Consider the following 24,772-nt stretch of genomic DNA (forward strand, 5'->3'; position numbering starts at 1 on the left):
CTCCACACCTGCTGTGTAAAAAACTACATGGAGCCCAGCAATCTGTTTTTTAACATGCTGTCCAGGTGATTTTTAGGAATGCTGAAGTTTTGAGAACCACTGTCCTCTCTTAGACAACTTTGGCAGCAGTATGTAGAATGGGTTTGGAGATGGGGCAATGTCGATGAGACTACAAGTAGGAGATTAGCCAACTATTTAAAAAGTCCATGTAAGAGAAAATAAAAAACAGAGCAAGACGGCAGAGTAGGAAGTCTCAGGCTCCACTTGCTTTCATAGAAAGTTCAGCTAGCAACTCCACAGACTAGAACATCTTTTTGAAAACCCCAACACTTAGAAACTAGTCTGAGACACTAGTATGGTCCATAAAGCTGAATGAAATCTGAATTCAAAGGGTAAGGACAGTCTCACTTTGACTATATTGCTCACTCCCTTCCCCCAAGTTGACATAATGCCAGATGAAGAATTCCCTAGGCCAACAGTTTATACAGGGGGAAAAGAAAACCAGATCCAGTTTCCCTAGCATTCCAAGATGCTTCCCAGGAAGCCCAGTCTGGTCTCATCTCATTAGAAGCACTAGGGGAAACAGCATGGCTAGACTGCCTGGAGTCAGGTAGAAACAAAGAAAGGAAGCAGAGGTAGTGAACAGCATGCAGATACTGGTGGTACCTCTGTGTTCCTGCTTGGCTGAGGTGCCTGATGAAAGATACCAGCCAACCTCATAGCCCACCTGCAAGATTGAGCTGGTGACCTTCAAAATTTGCACAGTGGTGGCTGGGTGTGGTGGCTCATGCCTGTAATCCCAGCACTTTGGGAGGCTGAGGTGGGTGGATCACTTGAGGTCGTTGAGTTCAAGACCAGCCTGTGAAACCCTGTCTCTACAAAAAATACAAAAATTAGCTGGGCATGGTGGCTTATGCCTGTAATCCCAACTACTCGCGAGGCTGACACAGGAGAATTGCTTGAACTTGGGAGGCAGAGGTTGCAGTGAGCTGAGATTGTGCCACTACACTCCAGCCTGGGCGACAGAGCAAGACTCCATCTCAAAAAAAAAAAAAAAAAAGAAAAAAAAAGAAAAAGGACAGTGGGAAGTACAATATAGCCTGAGTCCCTACACTACTGGTCTTCCTGCCTAGCTTCAGAGCCAACTCCCAACAACCCTGCCAGGAAGGGAGATGCCTGCCTTTTATTTTGGAGAAGTGAAGGGGCTAGACCACCTTGACCTTAGAAGTCAAGCAGCAGCTCCACCAAGCCAAAAAGCACTTCCAATGACCCTGCCCAGGCAAAGAGACTTCCACCTCCACACATCTGGAAGAAGCAAAGTGGCTAGACCTGCTTAACTCCGGAGATCAAAAGCCACTGAACTCGGCCAAAATTTCACTCCATGGCTTCATCCTGATGGAGGCAACCCTTAATTGCACATTTCTAAGGAGTACAGCCTCTGGACACACGTTATGAGTAGTGATTCCGCCTAACCTTGTATCCCAGTCTACAGCCCTACCCTATTGCAGGTCCCAAATATCAGAATTATCAGCCAGGCAGTACATCTTACGGCCAGTCTGACCAGAAGTCATTGCAATACCCAACCAGCAATTCCACTCAATAGAGAAAGGCAGTGGCCCAGTCAGCTAGAGAACTCACAAGAGGCTCTGCCTGCCTGGGGTTGTCATCAGCTTACCCAGAATCATAGGATAGACTAAATAGTGAAGGTCTATCCCTGCCCAAGAACACCTGTAACGGCCAGAAGAGGGGGCTGTCTCCTCAAATGCACAGACAACAATACAAGAACATACAGATTATGAAGAATCAGACAATCATGACACCTACAAAAGAAACTAATAAAGCACCGGGCGCGGTGGCTCAAGCCTGTAATCCCAGCACTTTGGGAGGCCGAGGCGGGTGGATCACGAGGTCAGGAGATCGAGACCCTCCTGGCTAACACAGTGAAACCCTGTCTCTACTAAAAATACAAAAAACTAGCCGGGCGCAGTGGCGGGCACCTGTAGTCCCAGCTACTTGGAGGCTGAGGCGGGAGAATGGCGGGAACCCGGGAGGCGGAGCTTGCAGTGAGCCGAGATCGCGCCACTGCACTCCAGCCTGGGCGACACAGCAAGACTCTGTCTCAAAAAAAAAAAAAAAAAAAAAAACTAATAAAGCTCCAATAATAGACCCCAAAGAAATGGAGATTTATGAAATAACTGACAAAGAATTCAGAATAATACCCATAAAGAAGTTCAGTGAACTATTAATGTATATACAGATTAAAAATTTAATGAAATTTGAAAATGGTACCCTAAAAAGAAAGTTGATAAATAGAAACAATAAGAATGGGATAGAAGTTCAAGAGACTGAAAAATTCAACAGAAAGCTTCAACAGCTGACTCAATCAAGAAGAAGAAAGAATCAGAATATTTGAAATTATCTAGTCAGGAGCAAAATAAATAAATAAATAAATAAAAAATAAAAACAAAAGAATTTCTAAAAGCCTGCAGATTATGGAACACCATCAAGAGACCAAATCTTCACATAATAGCAGCTGGAGAAGGAGAAGAAAGAGGTGCCTGAAAAGCATATTTAAAGGGGCCAAAAAGCATATTTAAAGAAATAATGGCTAAAAACTTCCTTAATCTGTGGTAGATGCCAACATCCAGGTACAGGAACTGCAGAGGTTTCCAATCAAATTCAACCCAAAGAGGAGTACACCACAACACATAATAAACTATCAAAAATCAAAGGCAAAAAATTTTGAGAGCATCAAGAGGCAAGAAACATATCACATAAAAAGAAGTGCCATACAACCATTGGCAGAGTTCTCAGCATAAACCCTGCAGGCCAGGAGAAAGTAGGATAAATTCAAAGTGCTCAAGAGAACAACTGCCAACCAACAATACTTTATCCAGCAAAGCTGTCTTTCATAAATGAGGGAGAAGTAAAAAAAAAAAAAAAAAAAAAAAGTTTGTTTTCCCAGACAAACAAAAGCTAAAGGAATTCATCATCACTAGGCCTGCCTTGTAGGAATTGCTAAATGGAGTTACTTAAACTGAAACAAAAAGCTGGTAATTAATAACATGAAACATGCACAAAACTCAAACACATAAATAAAGCAGAACCCATTCAGAATACTATTGGATTGTAATGATGGTGTAAAAGTATAGAGTTATATGCAAAGTTAAGTAGTTATAAGCTTGAAATAGGTGGTTGTAAGTATAAGATGTTCCATGTAAGCCTAATGGTAACCACAAAGCAAAAATCTTTAGAAGCACAAAGCAAAAATATCAAAGCATACTCCTATAGAAAACAAACCACAAAGGAATACCACAAGAGAGGAGGAAAGAAATGAAGTATGTACAAAATAATCAGAAACAACTAACAAAATGACTGTAGTAAGTCCTTACCTAGCAACAATTGAATGTCAATGGATTAATTTCTCCAATAAAAAGACATAGAGTGGCTGAATGGATAAAATAAGACCTAACTATATGCTGCCTACAAGAGACTCACCTCACTTTTAGACATAGACTGAAAGTGAAGGGACAGAAAATAATACACCACACAAATGGGAACCAAAAGACAGTGGGATGGCTATATTTATATCAGACAACATAGACTTTAAGTCAAAAACTCTGGAAGAAAAAACATAAAGAAGGACATCATATGATAAAAGGGTCAATTCATCAAGAAGACATAACAATTGTAAATTTAAATGCACTTAATATTGAAGTACCTAAATATATAGCACAAATATCAGAGGATCTGAAGGGAGAGATGGATTACAACACAAGAATAGTAGGGGATTTCAGTACCCCATCTCAACAATGGACAGATCGTCCAAACAGAATAAGGAAGCATTAGACTTGAGCAACACTGGACCAAATGGACCTAACAGACATATACAGAACATTCCATCTAATAGCAACAGAATACACACTCTCAAGTGCACACAGAGCATTCAACAGAATAGATCACATGTTAGTGCACAAAAAAAGCCTCAGCAAATTTAAGAAGACTGAAACTGTATCAAATATCTTTTCCAATCACAAATTATATCAAATATCTTTTCATTCCAATGGTATGAAATGAGAAAAGAATACCAAGAGGAATTTTGGAGAATTCACAAATACATAGAAATTAACATTCTCCTGAACAACCAACAGGTCAATGAAGACATTCAAGGGAAAATTTTAAAGGATCTTGAGACAAAAGTGGAAACACAACATATTAAAACTTATGGGATACAGCAAAAGCAGTTCTAAGAATAAAGTTTATAGCAATAAATGCCTATATCAAAAAAGAAGTTCTCAAATAACCTAACATTATACCTCAAAGAACTAGAAAAAGAACAAATTAAACCCAAAGTTAGCAGAAGGAAGGAAATAATTATGATCATAGCAGAAATAAATGAGATAGAAAGGCAATACAAAAGACCAATGGAAAAAAAGCTGCTTTTTTGAAAAGAGAAAATTGACAAACCTTTAGCTAGGCTAAGAAAAAAAGAATAGATCAAATAAATAAATTCACAAATGAAAGAAAGGACATTACAGCTGATACCCCAGAAATACAAAGGATCATGAAAGACTACTATAAACAAATGCCAACAAATTGGAAAATCTACAATAAATGGATAAATCCTTAGATGCATATAATCCCAAGACCAAATAATGAAGAAATAGAAAAATCTGAACAGACCAATAACAAGTAAGGAGATTGAATCAGTAATAAAAAGTCTGTCATCAAAGTAAAACCCAAGACCTGATGAGTTCACAGCTTAATTCTACCAAACATTTAAAGAATTAATACCAATCTTGCTCAAACTCTTCCAAAAAAAATTGGGAGAGGAGGGAGTACTTCCAAGCTATTTTTGTGAGGGCAGCATTACCCTAATACTAACGCCAGACAAGGAAATTACAAGAAAATAAAATTACAGGCCAATAACCTTGATGAACATAGAAGCAAAAATCTTCAACAAAATACTAGCAAACTGAATTCAACAACATATTAAAAGGATTATCCATGATGATCAAGTGGAATTTATCCCCGGTATATGAAGATGGTTAACATATGCAAATCAATACATGTAACACATCACATTAACAGAATGAAGGACAAAATCTATATGAGCATCTCATTAGATGAAGAAAAAGCATTTGACAAAATTCAACATCCTTTTATAATAATAACTCTCACCAAAATAAAGAATAGAAGGGATGTACCTCAATACAGTGAAGTCCACATATGAGAAGCCCATAGCTAACATTATACTGAATGATGGAAAATTGAAAGCCTTTCCTCTAAGATCTGGAACAACATGAGGATGCTCACTCTTGCCATTTCTAGATTATACAGTATTGGAAATCTTTGCCTGAGCAATTAGGCAAGAGAAAGAAATAAATAGCACACAAATAGAAAGGAACAAGTGAAATTGTCAGTTTGCTGAAATGACATAATCTTATATGTATCTTATATATAGAAAATCTAACAGTCTCCACCAAAAAAAAACTGTTGGAACTAATAAATACAGTAATGTTGCAGGATCCAAAATTGACACACAAAATCAGTAGCATTTCTATATACTAACAACAAACTATCTGAGAAGAAATCAAGAGAACAATCCCACTTACAACAGCTACAAAAAGAAATAGGAATAAATTTAACCAGGGACTTGAAAGACCTGTACACCAAAAACTATAAAATGTTGGTGAAATAAATTGAAGATGATACAAATAAGTGGAAAGAGTTCTTGTGTTTATAGGGTGGAAGAATCAATATTGTTAAAATGTTCACACTACCCAAAGTAATCTAAAGATTTAGCACAATCCCTATCAAGATTCTAATGTCATTTTTATAGAAATAGAAAAAATATTCCTAAAATTCATACAAAACCACAAACACCCCCAAATGGCCAAGGCAATCAAGCAAAAAGAACACACCTAGAGATGCCACACTACTTGATTTCAAACCATACTACAAAGCTATAACAATTAAAACAGTACAGTACTGGCAAAAATAGACCCATTGACCAATGGAATAGAATAGGGAGTCCAGAAATGAACTCACACATGTACAATCAGTTGATTTTACAAAGGTTCCAAGAATGCCCAATGGGAAAAGAATAGTCTAATAGGTGGTATTGGGAAAACTGGATATCCACATGCAGAAGAATGAAATTGAACTCTTATCTCAAACCATATACAAAAATCAACCTAAAATAGATTAAGAGATGTGAATGTAGAACCTGAAACTATAAAACCACCAACCCCATCTCTACTAAAAATACACACACACACACAAAAAATTAGCCAGGCGTGGTGGTGGTTACCTGTAGTCCCAGCTACTCTGGAGGCTGGGGCAGGAGAATGGTGTGAACCTGGGAGGCAGAGCTTGCAGTGAGCCGAGATCACGCCACTGCACTAAAGCCTCGGCAACAGAGCGAGACTCCATCTCAGAAAAAAAGAAGAAGAAAGAAGAAGAAGAAGAAGAAAAAGAAGAAGAAGAAGAAGAAGAGGAGGAGGAGGAGGAGGAAGAAAACATAGGAAGAAAACTACATGACACTGATCTGTGCAATGATTTTTTGGATTTGATCCAAAAAGCACAGGCAACAAAAGCAAAAACAGACAAATGGGATTACATCAAACTAAAAAGATTCTGCACCACAAAGGAAACAATTAACAGTGTTACAATTGGAAACAATTAACTGCACCACAAAAGGAAACAACAGGAAACAATGAACAGCAGAGACAACCTATATATTGGGAAAAAATTTCTGCAAGCTATACATCCAATGGAGAGTTAATCACCATAATATATAAGGAGCTCAAACAACTCAATTATAAGAAAACAAAAACTGAATAAAAAAATAGGCAAGGGATCAAAATAGACATTTTTCAAGGAAGAACTGCAAATGGCCAATAGACATATGAAAAATTGCTCAATATTGTTAATAGAGAAGTGCAAATTAAAACTACAACAAGAGATCACTACACTTTTCAGAATGAGTGGGATGGTAGTTACAGAGGCTGGGGAGGTGATAGTCAAAGTATACAAAGTCTCAGAAGGAATATGGTCTTTTTTTTTTTAGTTCTATTGCACAGCATGGTGAATACAGTTAATAGAGTATTACACATTTCAAAATTGCTGAGAATAAATTCCAAATGTTCTCACCACAAAAATTTTAACCAGCTCAATTATTTAACATTATATTCATAAATCATAATATCTGTTTGTACCCCCAATAAAAGTATGCAGTTGTATAATTTCAATTTCCATGGAAGAGAAAATAGTGGTGAGGTGGGTCACCAGTGTGAAGGTGGTAGAAGCAGCTATGGGCATAAATAAGAGAGTGCAGGGAAAGCATATGAAGTGAAAAGGTAGAGAAGGACAGAATTCTGGCGAATAATCGCTTTTAAGAAAACTTGTTTTGGGGAGACAGAATCTTGCTCTGTTGCCCAGGCTCAGGTGATTCTCCTACCTCAGCCTCCTGAGTACTTGGGACTACAGGTGCGCCACCATGCCGGGTTAGTTAATTAATTAATTTATTTATTTATTATTATTATTATTTTGTAGAGATGGGGTCTTCCTGTGTTGCCCAGTACGGTCTTGAATTCCTCGGCTCAAGCAATCCTCTTGCCTTGGCCTCCCAAAGTGCTGGGATTGCAAGCATAAGCCATAGTGCCCGGCCAGGAAGAGGAGCCTTTTAAGTGAACAAAGCTAAGAAAATGAATCGCCAGGGAAGGAGGCAAAGCAGAGAGAGTTTCAAAAGAGGGGTGATCAATAGGATCACATATAACAGGGAAGTCTAGAGACTGAGAAGTGAATGTTGGATTTGAATATGAGAGACTACTGGTGACGTCAGCAATAGAGGTTTTACTGGAGCTATGCGGGCCGAGGTCAGGCTGCAGTTGGTCCAGAATAGTGAATTGTAATGAAGAAGTATAAATTGAGCATTGATGACACTGATGACTCTTCCAAGAACCTAGACACAAAGGTGGACAAAATTGAGGAAGACTTTTGTTTAAGACAGAATACACTTCAGCTGAGTACACAGGGAAGAATAGTGGATGTCAGGAGACTGGGAACACAGAGGCCTGGGAGCTCTTGGAAAGAGGGGCAACACTTCCTCTGAACTAGAAGGGAGGTTAGGTACACACATATACAGGTAAGGGGAAATAGCAGTGTGAGCTTGAATAAAGATGTCTGATACTATAAACTTATGAAGAAATAACAGTTATTTGTGGGGAAGAAAGAGTTGTATACCAGAGAGTCAAGAATAGTGGAATAGCCATTGTGGGTTGTGGAACAGCCGTTGTAGGTTTTGGAAATGAGGCTGCTGTTGAGGTGGTGGACTACAAATATCTAAAAGCTCTTATATTATGGTTTTATTGTTTTCTCTAATCTAATCCACAGACACAGTTAAAGGGCAGAGATGTGTGATAAGAGTCCAGGTTCCAGGTTGGAGGTTTGTCAAGCAGGTGTGGCTAAAGGACTAGTGGTTAAGGGAGTTAATGGTCCTAGTGAGAACAATGGGGATGATGCACCTTAGGTCTGGAAAGGCTAGGGAAGGAATTAGGAAGTGTGGTGGGAGTGCTATCAGAGGAGGTTATGGGGGCAGGCATGATAATCTTGCACAAATACAAGGAATCAAGTAGTAAGGCTAGAGAAAGTTCTGAAAAAGGAAAATGAGAATTTAGGATCACAAAATTCTCTATTGTGAAATAGCCTGATGTGTAACCCTAGAAGCATATGTTCAAAACTGAGTAGATGTAAAAAGCAATGGTATTGGGTGGGCTTTCCTCTAAAACACTGAAGTTATCCAGGATGATGGTGGGACATGAGGTAGAAGGAAACGGAGATTGGTACCCAAGACTGGGGAATCTGGGACATTAACTATAATCATAGCCACAAATGATAAAAGTTGAAATAGTTGGATCCGCACATTTTGGTAATGAGGGATTTTTGTATGTGATGGGAAGAAGCCATGGTGCAGAAGAAGTGAGGATCTGGGAGAACGTCCTCTGACCGTTCGTGTAAGTCTGCATAATATGGGCGCATGTGCACATGTGCAGCCTTTTGTGGAGGGAAGGAAGCGTTCTCACATGAGTTTTCTTGAAGTCCAGGAAGTGGCAACAATATTCAGTGAAGAGACTGGGACTGAAGGGGAGTTTATAAGGAGAGAGTGACTCCAGAGAACAGTGGGAAAGACTGGAAGTGAGGGGAACTGTGTGTTGGAGCGGGGTTGGGGGAAGTTCAGGAGAAAAACCAGAGTGTGACGATCCAGGAGTATACAGGAGAAAAAGGCATTTAGGGCAGTAGTGAAGGATAGCAGGAGCAGGCCTGAGTAGTGTAAGGTTCTAAATAGAAAGTTGTTGCCAAAATGGTAGTGTTTTCATCTCGTTGGCAATGAAAGGGGAAATATCACTGCAAATATTTCACTGCAAATATCACTAGGTTGTGAACCTAGGTTGTATGATTGTTCACCTCCCCCTCCCCACCTTTTTGGTCATACATATAACAGGATATATGCCAGGACAACAAATGTTTGCCTTTCCCCCTGGAGCATCAGTAACATAATTACTCAAATAAAAGAAGAGTCCCCTTTGATTGATTCAAGTAATAGAAAAATTGAGTTCACATCTGTGCAGGTGGACCCATGTGCCTTCATAAGCTGTGGAGTTCTGAGAAGCAAGGAGCTTTTATTCTTCTCATTTTTCATTATGATATCCTGGACTTACACTGGGTTTCCTGAGTGACATGACTATGTGTTTGCAACGGTAAGAGGGTGAAGTGGCAAACATCTGGCAATTATTAGTATGTAGAATAACAAAAACAACAAAAACGTATGGAAGCAAATCATCACGGAGTTTTTTGGTGAGATCAAACATTGAAGTAACAAAAAAAGACATCAAACAGGACAAACTGAAACAATGAGCCTGCTGCACATAATCTACTTTTCTGATTATTGGTTTTGGTGACCCCATGTCCTCCTCTAGCTCATAGTTCCATCATAAGCATTATATTTTATATCATTTATTAGAGTATTTTTTAAAGCATAACAATCTGTTTTAATTACACTTAAATGTCTCTATGGATAGTTTTAATATTTATATTTTTAATCAATAGAATTACATTTTGATTACATCTTTGGAAACGTATTTGTAGAGCTTAAAACGCAGCTGAAATCATGTGGCTTTCCAATACACTCCTTTGAAAAAAGTGCTTTACTTTGCAGAATTATAAGCCAGAAAGTACTATGGCACTAAGTTATTGCAAAGCATTGTGATTTATCCAGTAAAACACATGGCTTTGGACCTTGTAAGCTTCTTACATTTAGCTACATCCTCCTTACCCTCACAGAAAAGTAATCTCTGCATTATTAATGTGCCTCAAGATTACTAAATGATCTACACAGTAGCCAGCCAATCTGTGGTGGCCCCCAATTTTATGCTATCTGTACTGGCACTGATTTCAGGCAATCACCCTTCCACCATTGCCCCTCCTCTCCACGCCTGGAAAGATGCTTGCTCCCTCTTCTGGCCTTGTTTTGCTAGGAAAGGTTTTGGTAATAGAGCATATTCTTTGTCATGTCACATTTTGAGCTGACCTTCCTGCTGGACAAGTCTAAAATCATACTCTTAGCAACACTTAACCCCAAGACTCATGTGGTCATCAGATTGGACTGGCCATGGTAGAATGTGGCCCAAATAAATCCTGGTGGGAACTGGACTTACTGTGAACTTCTCCCACTCTAATACTGGACAAAATAATTGTATGCTCCCCAGTATCTCTTCACGCAGGAATGCAAGGTGCCTGTGTAGACAAATGACTGTCCCATCCAATTTTAGCCAAATGTGATTATCATACACCAAACACTGACAAGAACAATTTATCTTGAAATGAACAGTTTATCTTGGGCCTACTGCTTCATCATTAACTAGGAGTTAACTTGCTTTATGACAGAAGTCTCTAAAATTCCCTTTTCAAGCGATATGGAATACTGATGTTTACCTGGCTCATTTGCAGAGATCTCACACTTCACCAAACCAATTATGACCACACGAAACCTCCGAACTACTTATTCTAACCTAGCTGCCACTTTCTAGTTTTCTAAATCAAAGCAAAGTTCTCAAACACCTGAGTGCCTCACTGGGATGTTCTATTGGATTTGCAATTGTGTTCAATTTGATTATTTGAAATCAGTAGGTCACTTGAATACCATCGACTATCCTATTAAAAGATGCTGGTTACCACACATTTTTCTCCTTCTGCTTTTGTTTGGCAACTTAATGGTTCTCAATCTTGCTCCTGGTTGTTTATGGGGGTGTTTTATTTGCTGCCATTCCTCTCCCTTTTTCACTAGACTCTTGAATGATTTGGGAGTGCTAAGGTACCCAGTGCACTACCACCAAGCTCCCAATAAATATTTGTTGAGGATGATGACATTTACATTTTTTATGTCCTCAGAGTCTAGAGTTTTGATTTGGACAATATTTGGAATTTTAGGGTTTAGATTGTTAGGTGTCTTAATGGGATTCTTGTTCAGATCTCTTCATATTCCAAGTGTAGCAGAAAATGTAGGTTACTATTTTCTTCAGCAACCACTAATGCTGAAAGAAAACAATAGTACATGCATGTGTTTCACCTCAAATTCATCATTTCACATCAGCCACCCCCATTTTGAGGACTGATGGTTGATTTGAAGGAGCCCTCTGAGAATTTGATTCCATAGCCCTTTCTAGGGCACCAGGTAAATCCTCCTAAAAACAGCAGCTCCGGTTCTGTCCCCTCCTGAATGGAAGCAGACTATTTGATTCCCATCCAGCCATTCTCAGGGAGTTCTTTTCTCAAGGCTCAAATGAGTGGTGAAATAGGTATAATCCCAGAGCATTTGGGGGAACAATTTGGGGAGGAAATATGAGTTTTCCTTCTTTCGAATGGAATTTTATCAGTGTCAGGCTAGCCCAGACCACAGGAAGTTTACGAATGCCTTTGTGATGGCTGGCAGGCCGGGCGAGAGTCAAAGCGGAGGTCTGCACTTGAGCAGCAGGACGCTGACTGAGAAGGTGAGTCAGTTTCTAAGGCCTTCTGGACTTGACTGGCAAGGAAAGCTGAGAGTAGGGACTATCTCCACAGCTGTCAGTGTGTCTCATGATGACATCCACAGAATTGTGTTCCTGAAGGTGATGCTATAAATGTCAGAGTCTAAAAGATCTTGCAACCATTTTATAAATCCACACAGGCACCTCAACCCTTAGAACGGAGTCACTTGTTAATATGTAAATGGTGGCTTCTCAGTCTATCCCCAAATAAAAATATATCTTATAAATGTTACCAAACATTTAAAATAATCATAAAATAGTTTACATATTTCATATTTGGCTCAGAGTTCTGATGGTGAAGCAAAGTGCAGCTCTTTCCCTCCCTCACATTCTAACTGGAACATGGTCCTTATCAAAGCGTGGACACTGCAGGGGCACTGAGGCTGACATAAAACCTGTCTGCTACATTTTCTGATAAGGCAGGAATGTACTTTTCAGATCTTTTGAACATGGTCTTTCTCATCTGTCACAACTCTATTTCTTGACTTTGCTGGCCAAGGGGAAAAATACTATATTCTAGGACTTTTCTTTCAGGTTCATATCTCATTGGCTGTTGGTCCAATGTCTTGCTCACCCAACGAGAAGGTCAAAACACTGATGAAATGCCTTGCTCACTCAGTGCTCCCGGAAGGCAGAACTCATTAGCTGACTTGCCAGTTACCCTTGCCACAGACACTGGCTTAAAAGGTACAGAACAAGATTTCAAAACTGTAAGGTTTATCAGGGAGGAAGGGAGGGAGGAAGGGAGAGGGAGGAGAGAGAGAAAGAGAGAGAGGAATATGTATCTGTTGCAGAGAATCAGCTTCCAATTTCTCAATGGAGGAGGTAACTTCATCTCAGCCCCCACTAAGTCCAGAACCACGCTTGGTTGTGATATCCCAGCCCTTAGAGAAATTTCTGCAATGACTGAGCTTCTGGACAGAATTCAGCCAGGCTTGAACCTGAGAAGAGATGCCCTGTGAAGTCCTTTTATGGGCAGCACCAAAAATCTGCCAGCAGGTATATTAGTTCTCCTTTCTCTCGCCAGTTGGAAAGAACCATTGAAAGTTATACATAACTGAAAAGAAAATCAGATTGGTTTATTGCTTCTGCTTGTATACAGAGTTGAAGAGCAAGTTTGAGTGAGTGCCTGGAGTGGGCGGTGGATGAGGGGAATTATGAAAGGGAGAGGGATTCTTCAAGTCTGTTATTTTTAAAGAGATGGGGTCTTGCTGTGTTGCCCAGGCTGGTCTTGAACTCCTGGGCTCAAGCAATCCACCCATCTCAGCCTCCCAGAGTGTTGGGATTACAGATGTAAGGCACCGCACCTGGCCTCAAATCTGTTCTTGAGCAGTGGAGAGGAAAGGAGAAAGGAAGGGACCCACTGGCTAAAATAAAATACATTTTTAAGAAGGGCAACTCTCAGTGAGTGGTTGTGATGATCACCCTGCTAGGGCTCTTCCCTCTCCTCCTGGAGCTCCTCCCTTCATTCTCTCCTGTGCTGCTGGGCCCAGCGTAGTGTGGAAGAAGAGTAAAGCTGAGCTAGAAGTGTTTTCTGCTAGTGCCCCGTCAATTTAAACACATTACATTTGGAGTGTAATTCTACCTTTGTGTGAGGCTTTTATCTATGATGACATCCTGTTCTTGGACTCTTGATACTGTAAAGAAAGCAGATGCCTTCACTTCACGATTGCATACCTAAATTAAGATTTAGTACATTTCATTATGGTAATCCTCAGCTCAGCCTCCACCCTGTGCAGCTACTGGATTTATAAATTACAGTCCAGTACAGTGGCAGTTGGGGCCCCAAATTACTAAAAGCCAGAGCCAGGAAATCTTCTTGGATTGTGCCAGTCTCAGAGTTTGCTCTTGATTCTGATTTTCTATGCTGGTATATGGAAATCATCTTGGACAGGTCTCCAGGGATTCTAGGGAAAGAGCATGGGTAAGAGTGGGTCAGCTTACCCACTTGGATATCTAAGTGCACGTTAGTTTGCATTTCCAAATCCACTTCTAATTTGGATAGTACGCTTTACAAAGCTTATTAGAAAACTGGTCTAAAAGAACACGTTTTAAAGAGCATTAAAAAGCATGAAGAGGAGGCCTTCTAACCCCAATAGCAACATTTTGAGGTTTGACACAGCAAGAGATTTTTCTTTCTTTCAAAGAACATTATTTCTTTCTTTCAAAGGACAGCCAGCTCTCAAGAGTAATAGCTAACAGAAATAGGGGAGCAATCCGACTCATATACAAGCTCCAAAGTTCATTGGAGGTAAGCATTCCATCCTCTCCCCTTACCTAACCTTCTCTTACTTGCTCACACAGACTTAACTAAATTTCATCTCTTGTTTTTTCCCTTGACCACTCTTCTGGCAAATGGACTAATTAATAAGTGGTCAAAAGGCTGAAGAAAGAGAAGTCAGAGGCCAAAATAGGCCCAAACTTGATAACCTGTGACTGGAATGTGGCAAGCTGGCCCTGTAATAACTTCCAGATGAATCAGGATATTTTTCAGACACCAGCAGGTGAACTGAAATCATTCTATTTGCCTCCCACTTCTTCCATCCAGAATTACTGATCTCCGCTGGGGCTGGTAAAAACAGCTAGTTGAGGTCTCCAGTCTCTGGCCATTCTTAGGGATGGTCATTTTATTCCTAAGTGTAACCCCTTCTGGTGTGACCCATGTGTTTTCTGCCAACTCTCCACAAAGAAGGCCAGGGGAAACTGTCTGGGTGGGACTTCTGATAGGGGACAGCAGGACCTTGGAATCTGTCACTGTGGATGAGGGGGGCAGGTGGTCCATAATGGGGAAAGGAGGACTGAATAAGATTAGGCTCTGAGGTCTTCCTGGCCTTGACCTGTGGAAAGGCTTAGAACCCCCAGATGGTCGCTCTAGTTTTGAAGAAAGAAGGTTGTCCCCAGATGGCTCTGTCTCTGACATGCGCTTTCTGCATTGCACCATTGCGTCCTGGGTGGAGAGCAGGTTAGATGAGCCTGGTTCTGGAGAAAGGGTGGGACCCTCGCACATGCAGGGTGCAGTGGCATCCACTGGTGAGGACTTAACAGTTCCAGGATCTTGCTTTGGTTTTTCTTCCTTTGGGCTTTCCAGGGAGGAGGGAGAATCATCTTTGGCAAGTTTCTGAGTGCTCCCACTGGTTGAGTTGGGTTCCTCTTGGCTCCTCTCCAGAGGCTGAACCCCACTCTCCCCTGAGCTCTGAGAGGGCAGGGGCTGTGGGATCTGGGTGTACTGAATCTTGGGAGGGATGACTGGGACCGCCCTGGCCTGGCACATTTTGACCATGAAGGAGGTTCTCACAGCTGACACACTCACAGGAGCTGAGTTACGGCGGCCTGTCAGTGCATGAGTAACAATGTCCAGGTCCTGAGGGTCCTGGGGGTCCTGGGAGTAAACCCTCCAGGGGTCTGCTTTACAGTAAGATGAGGTCATCCATGTGACCTTTGGGTCTCCTGGCTCAGAGACCTGCATTCCAGGTGAACTAAATGAGGCCACATTCTCAAACCAGAAGAGGTCAGCAATGGGAATGGCAGGGTCCAAGTTGAGGGAAGAAGGCCTGTTTTTCCCTTTTGGGGGCCCACACTCTGTGCTCTTCAGCTGTAACTTTGTGGGGTGCTCTCCAGGTGAAGGGCTGTCCTGCATGCTGGGTGAACTCTCCTTGCTGCTCTCTGGCCCAGGAACATCACCTTGCCTAATCTGTGGCCTGCTGTGCCCCAGGTGTGTCCCCAGTTCCTTTCCCTCTGCTAGGCTGATGGGGCTAGTCTCTGCTGGCTTGGGTTGCACACCACGTGGTCCCTTCTGGTTGGGAAGAGCCTCGGCCCCTTTCAGGCCAGAGAACTCTCTGAAGGACCTCAGGGCTTTCTCATCCCACCCAGTAATCTCTCTCTTGGGTGCCTGAGGCTGAAGAGGGTCAGAATTTCTCTCTGTTTCAAGATTAGCACAACTGCTGGAGGAGGGAACCTCGAGAGTCCACTGGCTTTTAACCGTGGGTTTACTGTCTAGAGAATGGCTCTGGCGAAGGCTGGGCCTGTGGGAAAGCCTCTTCTCCAACTGGTGACCCTGAAGGCCCTGTACCTGGGCCTCGTGCGCGTCTTTCAGGGTGGGAGAGTGAAGGGGACTCGTCACCCACTGGGGTTCCTCCCAGGGCTCCACCATCTCCAGGCCATGCTGGGCAATGTCTGTCACAGTGTCATCTTCGTCACAGTCTGAAGGCTCCTGTACTGAATGGGTTACATTCTCCTCTCCTTGTGAGGCGATCTCAACCTCCCTGGTTGGGCCTGGAAGACCACAGCCTTTCCCCTCGGAAGCAACATTCTTTGAATTTTGCTTGTCACTGTGTCTTGGGGTGGCCTCCTCTCCCTGACAGAGGTTAGAGATCTCAGGGCTGTCTTGGGACTTCTGCTGGTCTATGTAGGGATTTGTCCTCAATTTCCTGGATGAGTCTTCTCTCTCTGGGCTGCCCTTTGAAAGCAGGACTGGAGGTGACTCCTCCAGAGGAGTTGGAGGGGGAGGAGCAGGTGGGAGTGGAGGAGACAGATTCCCTGGGCCTCCTACTTCCACTGTTGCTTGTGGAGATGCGGTCTCAAACGGAACTATTTCCAGAGGAGCCAGGCTGGCGAGGTCTGGGTGCACGCCCTGCTCAGGCTCCGGCTTCTCTCTACTGGCTGCTGTGGAAGCCCCCTGTGTGCTCTGATTGGCTGGATCCCTAGTCCACACCTCCAGAGGGGAGGAGACTGGAGCCTGGAAGGAGCCACAAGGCAAGCTCCCAGAAGGCTCTGGGGGAATAAAGGGCCCCAGACTCGATTCAAGAATAGGCTGAATTGGGCTGGTCTTCAGAGCAGGAGGTGGCAACGATGAGAGCTCCTCCTCAGATTCAATGATTTTCAGCTCCTGTTGAATCTCGGGCCAGATCAGGACATTGGCCAGATCATCTTCATCCTGAAAAACATCAATAAACTGATTGTCTTAGAACCAAGTACTCTGGGTGCTGACATCAGCGTTTCCAGTGAGAGGGAAAAGACTGGCAGCGCCAGCCTGTGCCAGTTCAGCAAATACAGGATGCAGCACTGATTATACCTGTGGCTGTCTGAGTGCTCACCATGCACCATCACATACTTTAGCTGTATCTTGTGTAATTTTCCCAACAACTCTAGGAGATAAACACTACTATAATTACCCATTTTATAGATGAGAGGTCTAGGTTCAAATAGATTAAACAATTTACCTAAGTCATACGGCAGCACACCAGGATTGAAATCCAGTTCTGTCTGCACCAGAAGATAAGTACCTAATCTCTATGCACTGTTGCCTTATAAAACAACAAAAACCCTGGTCTCATTTAACTTCAGGTTCACTAGAAGGCACACAAGGATGAGAGTCTTCCAGTGGAATGAAAATGTTAAGTCTTACCCTGACATCTGCTTTCCAAATAAGTAAATATAGTTCTTTTTTATTTATTTATTTTTTTTTTTGAGACAGAGTCTTGCACTGTCATCCGGGCTGGAGTGCAATGGCGTGATCTCGGCTCACTGCAACCTCCGCCTCCTGGGTTCCTACCTCAGACTCCCTACTAGCTGGGATTACAGGTGCACACCACCACATCTGGCTAATTTTTTGTATTTTTAGTAGAGATGGGGTTTCACTATGTTGGCCAGACTGGTCTCAAACTCCTGGCCTTGTGATTCACCCACCTTGGCCTCCCCAAGTGCTGGAATTAACAGGTGTGAGTCACCACGCCCAGCCTTTAATGTTATTTTTTGAGACAGTCTCGCTCTGTTGCCCTGGATGGAGTGCAGTGGTGTGATCTCCGCTCACTGCAGCCTCCACCTCCTGGGTTTAAGCGATTCTCCTGCCTCAGCCTCCTAAGTAGCTGGGATTACAGGCCTGTGCCACCTGGCTAATTTTTGTATTTTTAGTAGAGATGGGGTTTTACCATGTTGCCAGGCTGGTCTCAAACTCCTGGGCTCAAGTAATTTGCCCACCTAGGCCCCTCCAAAAGTGCTGGGATTACAGGTGTGAGCCACCATGCCCAGTCTCTTTTTTCTTATTACCAAGGAATACATATTTCACATGGAAAAAATTTAAGTACGTATTAAAGGAAAATACAAAGACATCAAAATCATATATCCTTACTCCCCACAGATAACCACTGTTAACATGGTGGGAATTTCTTTGTTGTGGTTTGTGGAGCTGCCTACTTCTCCACCTTGCTTGCTGTCCTTGTCTCCCCTCAAGTCCAGCTTCCCTTTGTCCTTCTAGACTCCTCCCTTTCCCTACCTAAAGCCCAAAGCTATAGACAGGAAAGAGATGGAAGGAGGCCTGCTCAGGGCCAGGACAACTAATTTCAGTTTCTTTCTGTTTTTTTTTTTTTTTTTTTTTTTTTTTTTTTTCTTTTTGAGACAGAGTTTCACTTTTGCCACCCAGGCTGGAGTGCAGTGGCATGATTTTGGCTCATTACAACCTCCTCCTCTGGGGTTCCAGCGATTCTCCTGCCTCAGCCTCCCAAGTAGCTGGGATTACAGGTATGCGCTACCACGCCCAGCTAATTTTGTATTTTTAGTAGAGATGGGGTTTTACCATGTTGGCCAGGCTGGTCACAAACTCCTGACCTCAGGTGATCTGCCCGCCTCGGCCTCTCAAAGTTCTGGGAAAGGTGTGAGCCACTGCGCCCGGCCCAGTTTCTTTCATTTCTTGCCTCAAGGCCTAATTCTATCTCAGGGCGAGGCAGCCGGGGGACAAATCTCCACCCTGGGGTGGCGCAGGCCTTTGTGAAAGTAATATTTGCTGCTGGCCTCTTGCCCCTTCTCACCTAGCTCTAATCACTTGCTATTTCATATTAAAGTTACTTTTATGCTTGTCTTATTATTCCCAATGGACTGTGAGCTTCTTGAGGTCAGGATTGTGTTTATTCATCTTCGACTCATCAAGGCCAAGAGGTGCCCAGTATACTGTAAATGGGGGCTCAATAAAGGGTCTGCTAAATGTAATGAATTCAGTGTTTTCTTTTGGATTATTTCTTTCACATATCTCTGTGGGATTGTCAAAATTAGTCTGCTTCTACTACACTGCATTCATCTGTGAACATTTCTATGTTGCCTACTAGACTGTGCCCTGCTTCAGAGCGGGGACAGCTTCATCTCTTTACTCTCCTCAGCACCTACATTAACTGAGCTCTTACTAAGAAATCAATACTGAGAAACCATAAATTTAGATGAACAAATGAACATCTAAACTCCCTTCCACTTCACTCTGCCCTCTCGGTAAGTGGACCCACAGTGCATCGTCTTGCTCAAACCAGAAACCTCTGAGGTGCCTTTGACGTTTCCTTCTTTCTCAGCCCTTTAATCCTTCAACAAGTCCTGTCCATTCTACCTTCTAAATAGTGATTGTAGTCCTTCATTTCTATCCCCATGGCCCCACACTAGTCTACACCTCCAGCTTTTCTCTCCTGGCTTACCACACACTCCCCTCCTGATGCATTCGGGCCTCCTTTGTTCTCCAAGCCGTTCTCCGCACAGAATAGAATGACCCATGAAAGATAAAATTCTGAACACCTCATATGCTTTCCCATTGCCCGTAGGTTAAACCCCAAATCCCTTCCAAGCAGTCCTGGCTCCTGCATCCCCCTGAGTCTCACTTTTTCCAGCCCGGCTATCCCAGGCTTGCTCCCATTCCTTGAATGGGAATGCTCTTTTCTACCTTGGATTCAAGGCACATCTTATTATTTCTGCCTGGAGGTCTCTCCTTTGCTCTTCCACCCACTACCCCTTTCTTCCGTCTAAGTTATCTGCCTAAATATGCACTCTACAGAGAAGATTTCCCTGACCCTTGTGGCATGCCTCCTCCCTCTGACTAGGTTGGGTCCTCTTGCTATGTGCTCCCATGCACTCCATGCTTCCATAGCACGCCAGGAATTACTTGTTCAATGTCTTTCCCCAACTAGGCTGTTAGCTCCAAGAAGGCAGGGATGGCTAAAGCCTTGTTCACTATGGTGATGCCAGTGTCTGGCACAAAGTTCATGTTAAATACAACTTTTGAATGAATGAATGAACTGATGCCTTTACTTGTTCCCTTGAATCCACCACTAACTTTAAGTTAGCAGCACTAACTTTACCTGCTTCTCAAAGAAATGCCATTCATTCCTACAGGGTCCTCCCTGTAAGAATTCAATCAATTCTCATATGAATCTCTTCATCTTTCCCCTTCAACAAATGCAAATAGATCTTATAGAGACCCTTGCTCAGCCATCCTGAGGCCTCCATGGCACCTCACTCTGCACTAACTCCCAACACATGGTTCTTCTGTGCACATCCTGAAAATCAAGACTCTGGAAGCAAGTTCAAAGGCATCCTCCTTTCTGGTACCCTCCTCTGGTCACAGAGCTGCCACCCAAATGCATGACTCCTCCTTGGGTATCCCTGGAAAACCTCCTCACACGTTCTATGGAAGGACATCCCATAAAAACCTTCTTGGAAAATTCCACCTCTACAAAGTAGACAAGGTTTAGTCAGCTCCAGTGTTGTATTTTAACTTCCCCAGAGCCCACGGGAGGAAAGAATGGATCCTGGAAATATTTCTGGTTTTGGAAATAAGTGTAGACAACTGCCCATCCAGGATGTCTGGAAGAAGAAGTCTGGGCTCTGTGAATGATCATGATATTTGGGACTGGGGTGTGACAAGCAGGTCTTGTGCTGCTTCTGGGATTGAATGTCATTACATTCCAGGACATGTTACTGGCTTATGGTGACCTCTGGTCAGGAATATTTAGAGTTGAGTCTGTACTAGGGAATCCGAGCAGTATATTTCCTCCCCATCCCTGCAGGACTTCTGAAAAGTCCACTGCAAAACAAATCTCAGACCTTCATTAGAAGTTTGTCTCTTAAAGTCCCTTTCGCAGAAACTGATTTTCAAATTTTTTTTTTTTTTCAATTTACTTTACATTGTACCAAGAGCCCTCGGGAAAACATAACTTCACCTGGCTGGAGCAGGTGGAGAGTGTACCTTACCATCTCATGGAGAAGGACAACTTCGGCTCTGGCCCTGGGGCTCTCCTGCAGGGCGCTGGACTCCATCTCACCAGCCTCTTGTCCCTCCTCCACCTTCTCCGGATTTGGTCTCTTCTCTAATTCATTTGAATTTTGAGAGCTCAAGGAGCTTTCTGGGGTTTTCTTCTCCTCCAGATGGATGCCTGGCTCCTGGGACAGGCCTTTGCTGCATTCCACTGTCCCAGGTGCTTCAGATACTGGCTTGGCATCCTCAAGAGCTGCCTTCTTAGGTACAGAAGCTGCAGTGAAAATGGGAGTTATCAGTTAAAGGAGGCTTCATTTCAAGAGAGACTGTCCCCAAACAGTCACTGTCCTGTCTCCTGGCCCTGCTTCAAGAAGGATGGAGGGAATTCCCCCAGCTCACTGCCCCTTGCATTTACTCTTTTCTTCTAGCAATGTCCTGGCCTCAGTTCCCAGAGTTAAAGATTGTCAGAGAAGGAAGGGACATCAGAGATCACCTAGTCTGGTGGTTCTCAACCAGGGACCATCTTGCTCCTACCGTTTTCTTCTTCCAGTGGACGTTTGGCAATGTCTGGAGACATTTTTTGGTTGCCACAACACTGGGGAGGGGTGAATGCTACTGGCATCTAGTGGATAGAAGCCAGAGATGCTGCTAAATATCCTCCAGTGTACAGAACCTGTCCCACAACAAAGACTTATCCAGTCTAAAATGTCAGTAGTGCTGAAGTTGAGACACCATGCTCCAGCCCAGTCTCTGACTTCTCAAATAGCTCGTCAGACTTTGAGAAGTCCATCTAGGTGTCCAAGGTTACAAAAATCTATTATTCACATCTTGCTGCAAAGATATCTTATAATTATGATTAACAGCTTCCTGTGTGACTCTTCCCAGGGGTTATCTCTTGTCAATTTGGATCTATCCAAAGTGATTAAGCTCTGTTCTTAAACATCTATGAGATCAGGAAGAAGCAGGCAGATCTCAAATTTGGTCTCTATTGCTTTGCATGAAGGAAAGCCCCGTTTCATTGCATAAAGCTGTTTCCACACTCTGGATTAAAGACTGAGCGAGTACCCAGGACTGTGCTCGGCACATAGCAGGCCCTCAAGAAAAATTACCATTTACAGTGGTATTAAAGAAACCTGGATTCAAATGCTAATTTCTCAATGAATCTTGTAATCTTGGTACAAAGGCATCATAAGACTTGCTTTTCAGGGCCGATGTGAGGATAAAGTAGACAATGGAGACAAAGCATATAGCAGTGTCTGGCATACAGCACAAGCTCAGAAAAGTTTGTTGGTTAAGATTGGTTAAGACCAAACCACTCATTGCCATGGTTTACACTGGTGTCTTAACTCTGAGGTGTCTCACCACAAGGCCACCCCAGCAACTCAGATCTAGTGACAGCATCCTGATGTCTGAACTAAAATGCTTCAGAATTCACAGCAGTGGTATTTCCTTTTGCCCATCACTTTGTAGGCTTATTTCCTGAAATTCAGTTTTATCTTTGAATATGTAAAATATTTACCGAGTTCAAAAGTTAAAACTACAGGTCATTCCTTGGTATCCACAGAGCAACTGGTTCCAGGACATCCCCCCAATACCAAAATCCATGTGTGCTCAAGTCCCTGATATAAAATGGCATACATAGTATTTGCATATAACCTATGCACATCCTTTTGTATTAAATCATCTCTAGGTTGCTTATACTATGTAATGCACTGTAAATGCCATGCAAATAGCTGTTATACTGTATTGTTTAAGAAATAATGGCAAGAACAAAATCTGTACATGTTTAGTACAGATGCAATGTTTTATTCTGGAGATTTTTGATCTGTGGTTGGTTCAATCCGTGGATGTGGAACCTTTGAATGTCAGGGGCCCACTGTATATAAAAAGGCCCCTTCTTGCTGGCCTAGCCACAGGTCTGCTCTTCTACCAGTCCCCTTGCCAGGCCTTGCACTCTTCTGCTCTGGTCCTCCCTGTGGTTACTATCTAACCCCTTCTTCAAGGCAAACCTAACAACGCCTCTTTCAAGGCTTCCCAGACCAACCTCTCCTTGGTCACCCACCATGTGTCCATCACTGTTGCTTCCGGTTTGTGCCATACTCTCACTGTCTCTTAGAGATAACTACTTTTATTAGTTTATTGGTTTATTCTGTCAGTTTATTTTTGCATATTTAAACAGATACTTGTATATATTTTAGTTTCCCATCCTTAGTACACAAAATCACTATGTGATACAGATTGTTGTTTGCTTTACATTTACTCACTTAACATATCTTGAAGCCCATGCCATGTTAGTAGAGAGGGAAATTAGTCATTCTTTTTTTTTTTTTTTTTTTTTTTTCAGACAGAGTCTCACTCTGTTACCCAGGCTGGAGTGCAGTGGTGCAATATCGGCTCACTGCAATCTCCGCCTCCTGGGTTCAAGCGATTCTCCTGCCTCAACTTCCCTAGTAGCTGGGACTACAGGCACCTGCCACTGCACCTATCTAATTTTTGTATTTTTTAGTACAGACAGGGTTTCATCATGTTGGTCACACTGGTCTCAAACCCCTGACCTCAGGTGATCTGCCCGCCTCGGCCTCCCAAAGTGCTGGGATTACAGACGTGAGCCATCGCGCCCGGCCTGATCATTCTTTATGATGTGGCCTAGTTTGGGTTTCCTTCAAAGCAGATCCTGAAAAGGGTCCGAGTAGCAGGTGGCTTATTTAGAAGGTGGTCCCAGGAAGCAAAAATGAGAAAGGGAGAGGAACGGAGGAAAAGTCAATAAAGAGTATTTTGTTGAGTTGGTTCCCATTTTCAGCAACTGGGACTCAATCTCTGGTAACCCTAAGAAGCACTATGTAGAATGTGCCCCCCAACAATCCCTCCGTATGATAAGAGGCTGGGTCATTCCTGATTCCTGGCTTGTATTACTTGAGAGCTACCCCAGTTAATTCTCCATGCTTCTGAGCTGTCCCGCACAAAGGCTGAGTGAGCCAATCCCTTCATAAAATGCTCTGAGGCAGAAAACCGGAAACGCAAGGCAGACATCTGAAATAGGTGCCTTTCGTGTGCACAGAAACTGTCCCCGACAGATGCGCAGGAGTTTGGGGGAATGTAGTGCAAGGCTCACGAAGCTATGGACTCTATAGAACTTCATTGTGTGGATGCATCCTAGTTATTCAACCAGACCCCTAAAGGGGGCATTTGGGTTGTTTCCAGTCCTTTGCTATTACAAATAATGCCATGACATGCAAACGTCATTTTGTATTTATGCAACTATTTATTTAGGATAAATTCTTAGAAGTGAAACTTTTGGGTGAAAGGGTAAATGCATCTGTAATTTTCAAACACATATTTGTTTAACATTCTCCTAAAATCTAGTAGTTGGAGGAACTTGCCAGTGTCCCTTTTGGTAGAGCTTCTTTCTATTGATCATGACTATTAATATGGACTCCTGTGTAAGGTGTGGAGGAAGGGCCCATGCTAACCATGAGTTTGTTCCTATCACTCACTCCCCTGCTGAAAACCCTCTGTGGCTCCCTATTGCCTCCACTCTGGCATGCAAAGCCCATCTCACTGTGGCCCAGTCACATGTCCTCTCTTCTCCCACTCCCCTAACAGGCCTTGTTCTCCACTGCTTTGGTCCTCCCTGTGATTCTAGTTGAATCCATTCCTCAAGACATAAACCTAAAAACATCTC

The 24,772-nt window shown here is 42.8% G+C and overlaps 1 protein-coding gene across 2 annotated transcripts in view; it reads right to left on the bottom strand.

The window, feature by feature from the left end:
• Positions 1 to 12,196: 12,196 nt before the first annotated feature.
• The window catches only part of ARHGAP31 (Rho GTPase activating protein 31), a 129,383-nt gene continuing 116,807 nt past the window's right edge, over positions 12,197 to 24,772 (bottom strand). For both annotated transcript variants that reach the window (XM_033211156.1, XM_033211157.1), the window contains exons 11-12: positions 21,087 to 21,364; positions 12,197 to 17,019 (exon numbers count right to left, since the gene is read on the bottom strand). In XM_033211156.1, the coding sequence (XP_033067047.1) occupies positions 14,602 to 17,019; positions 21,087 to 21,364 (2,696 nt within the window). In that variant the 3' untranslated portion in view covers positions 12,197 to 14,601. The remainder of the gene's footprint in view (positions 17,020 to 21,086; positions 21,365 to 24,772) is intronic.

This window comes from Trachypithecus francoisi, unplaced genomic scaffold (assembly GCF_009764315.1).
Source record: "Trachypithecus francoisi isolate TF-2019V2 unplaced genomic scaffold, Tfra_2.0 Lachesis_group0, whole genome shotgun sequence".
In the NCBI taxonomy this organism is placed as follows: Eukaryota; Metazoa; Chordata; class Mammalia; order Primates; family Cercopithecidae; genus Trachypithecus; species Trachypithecus francoisi.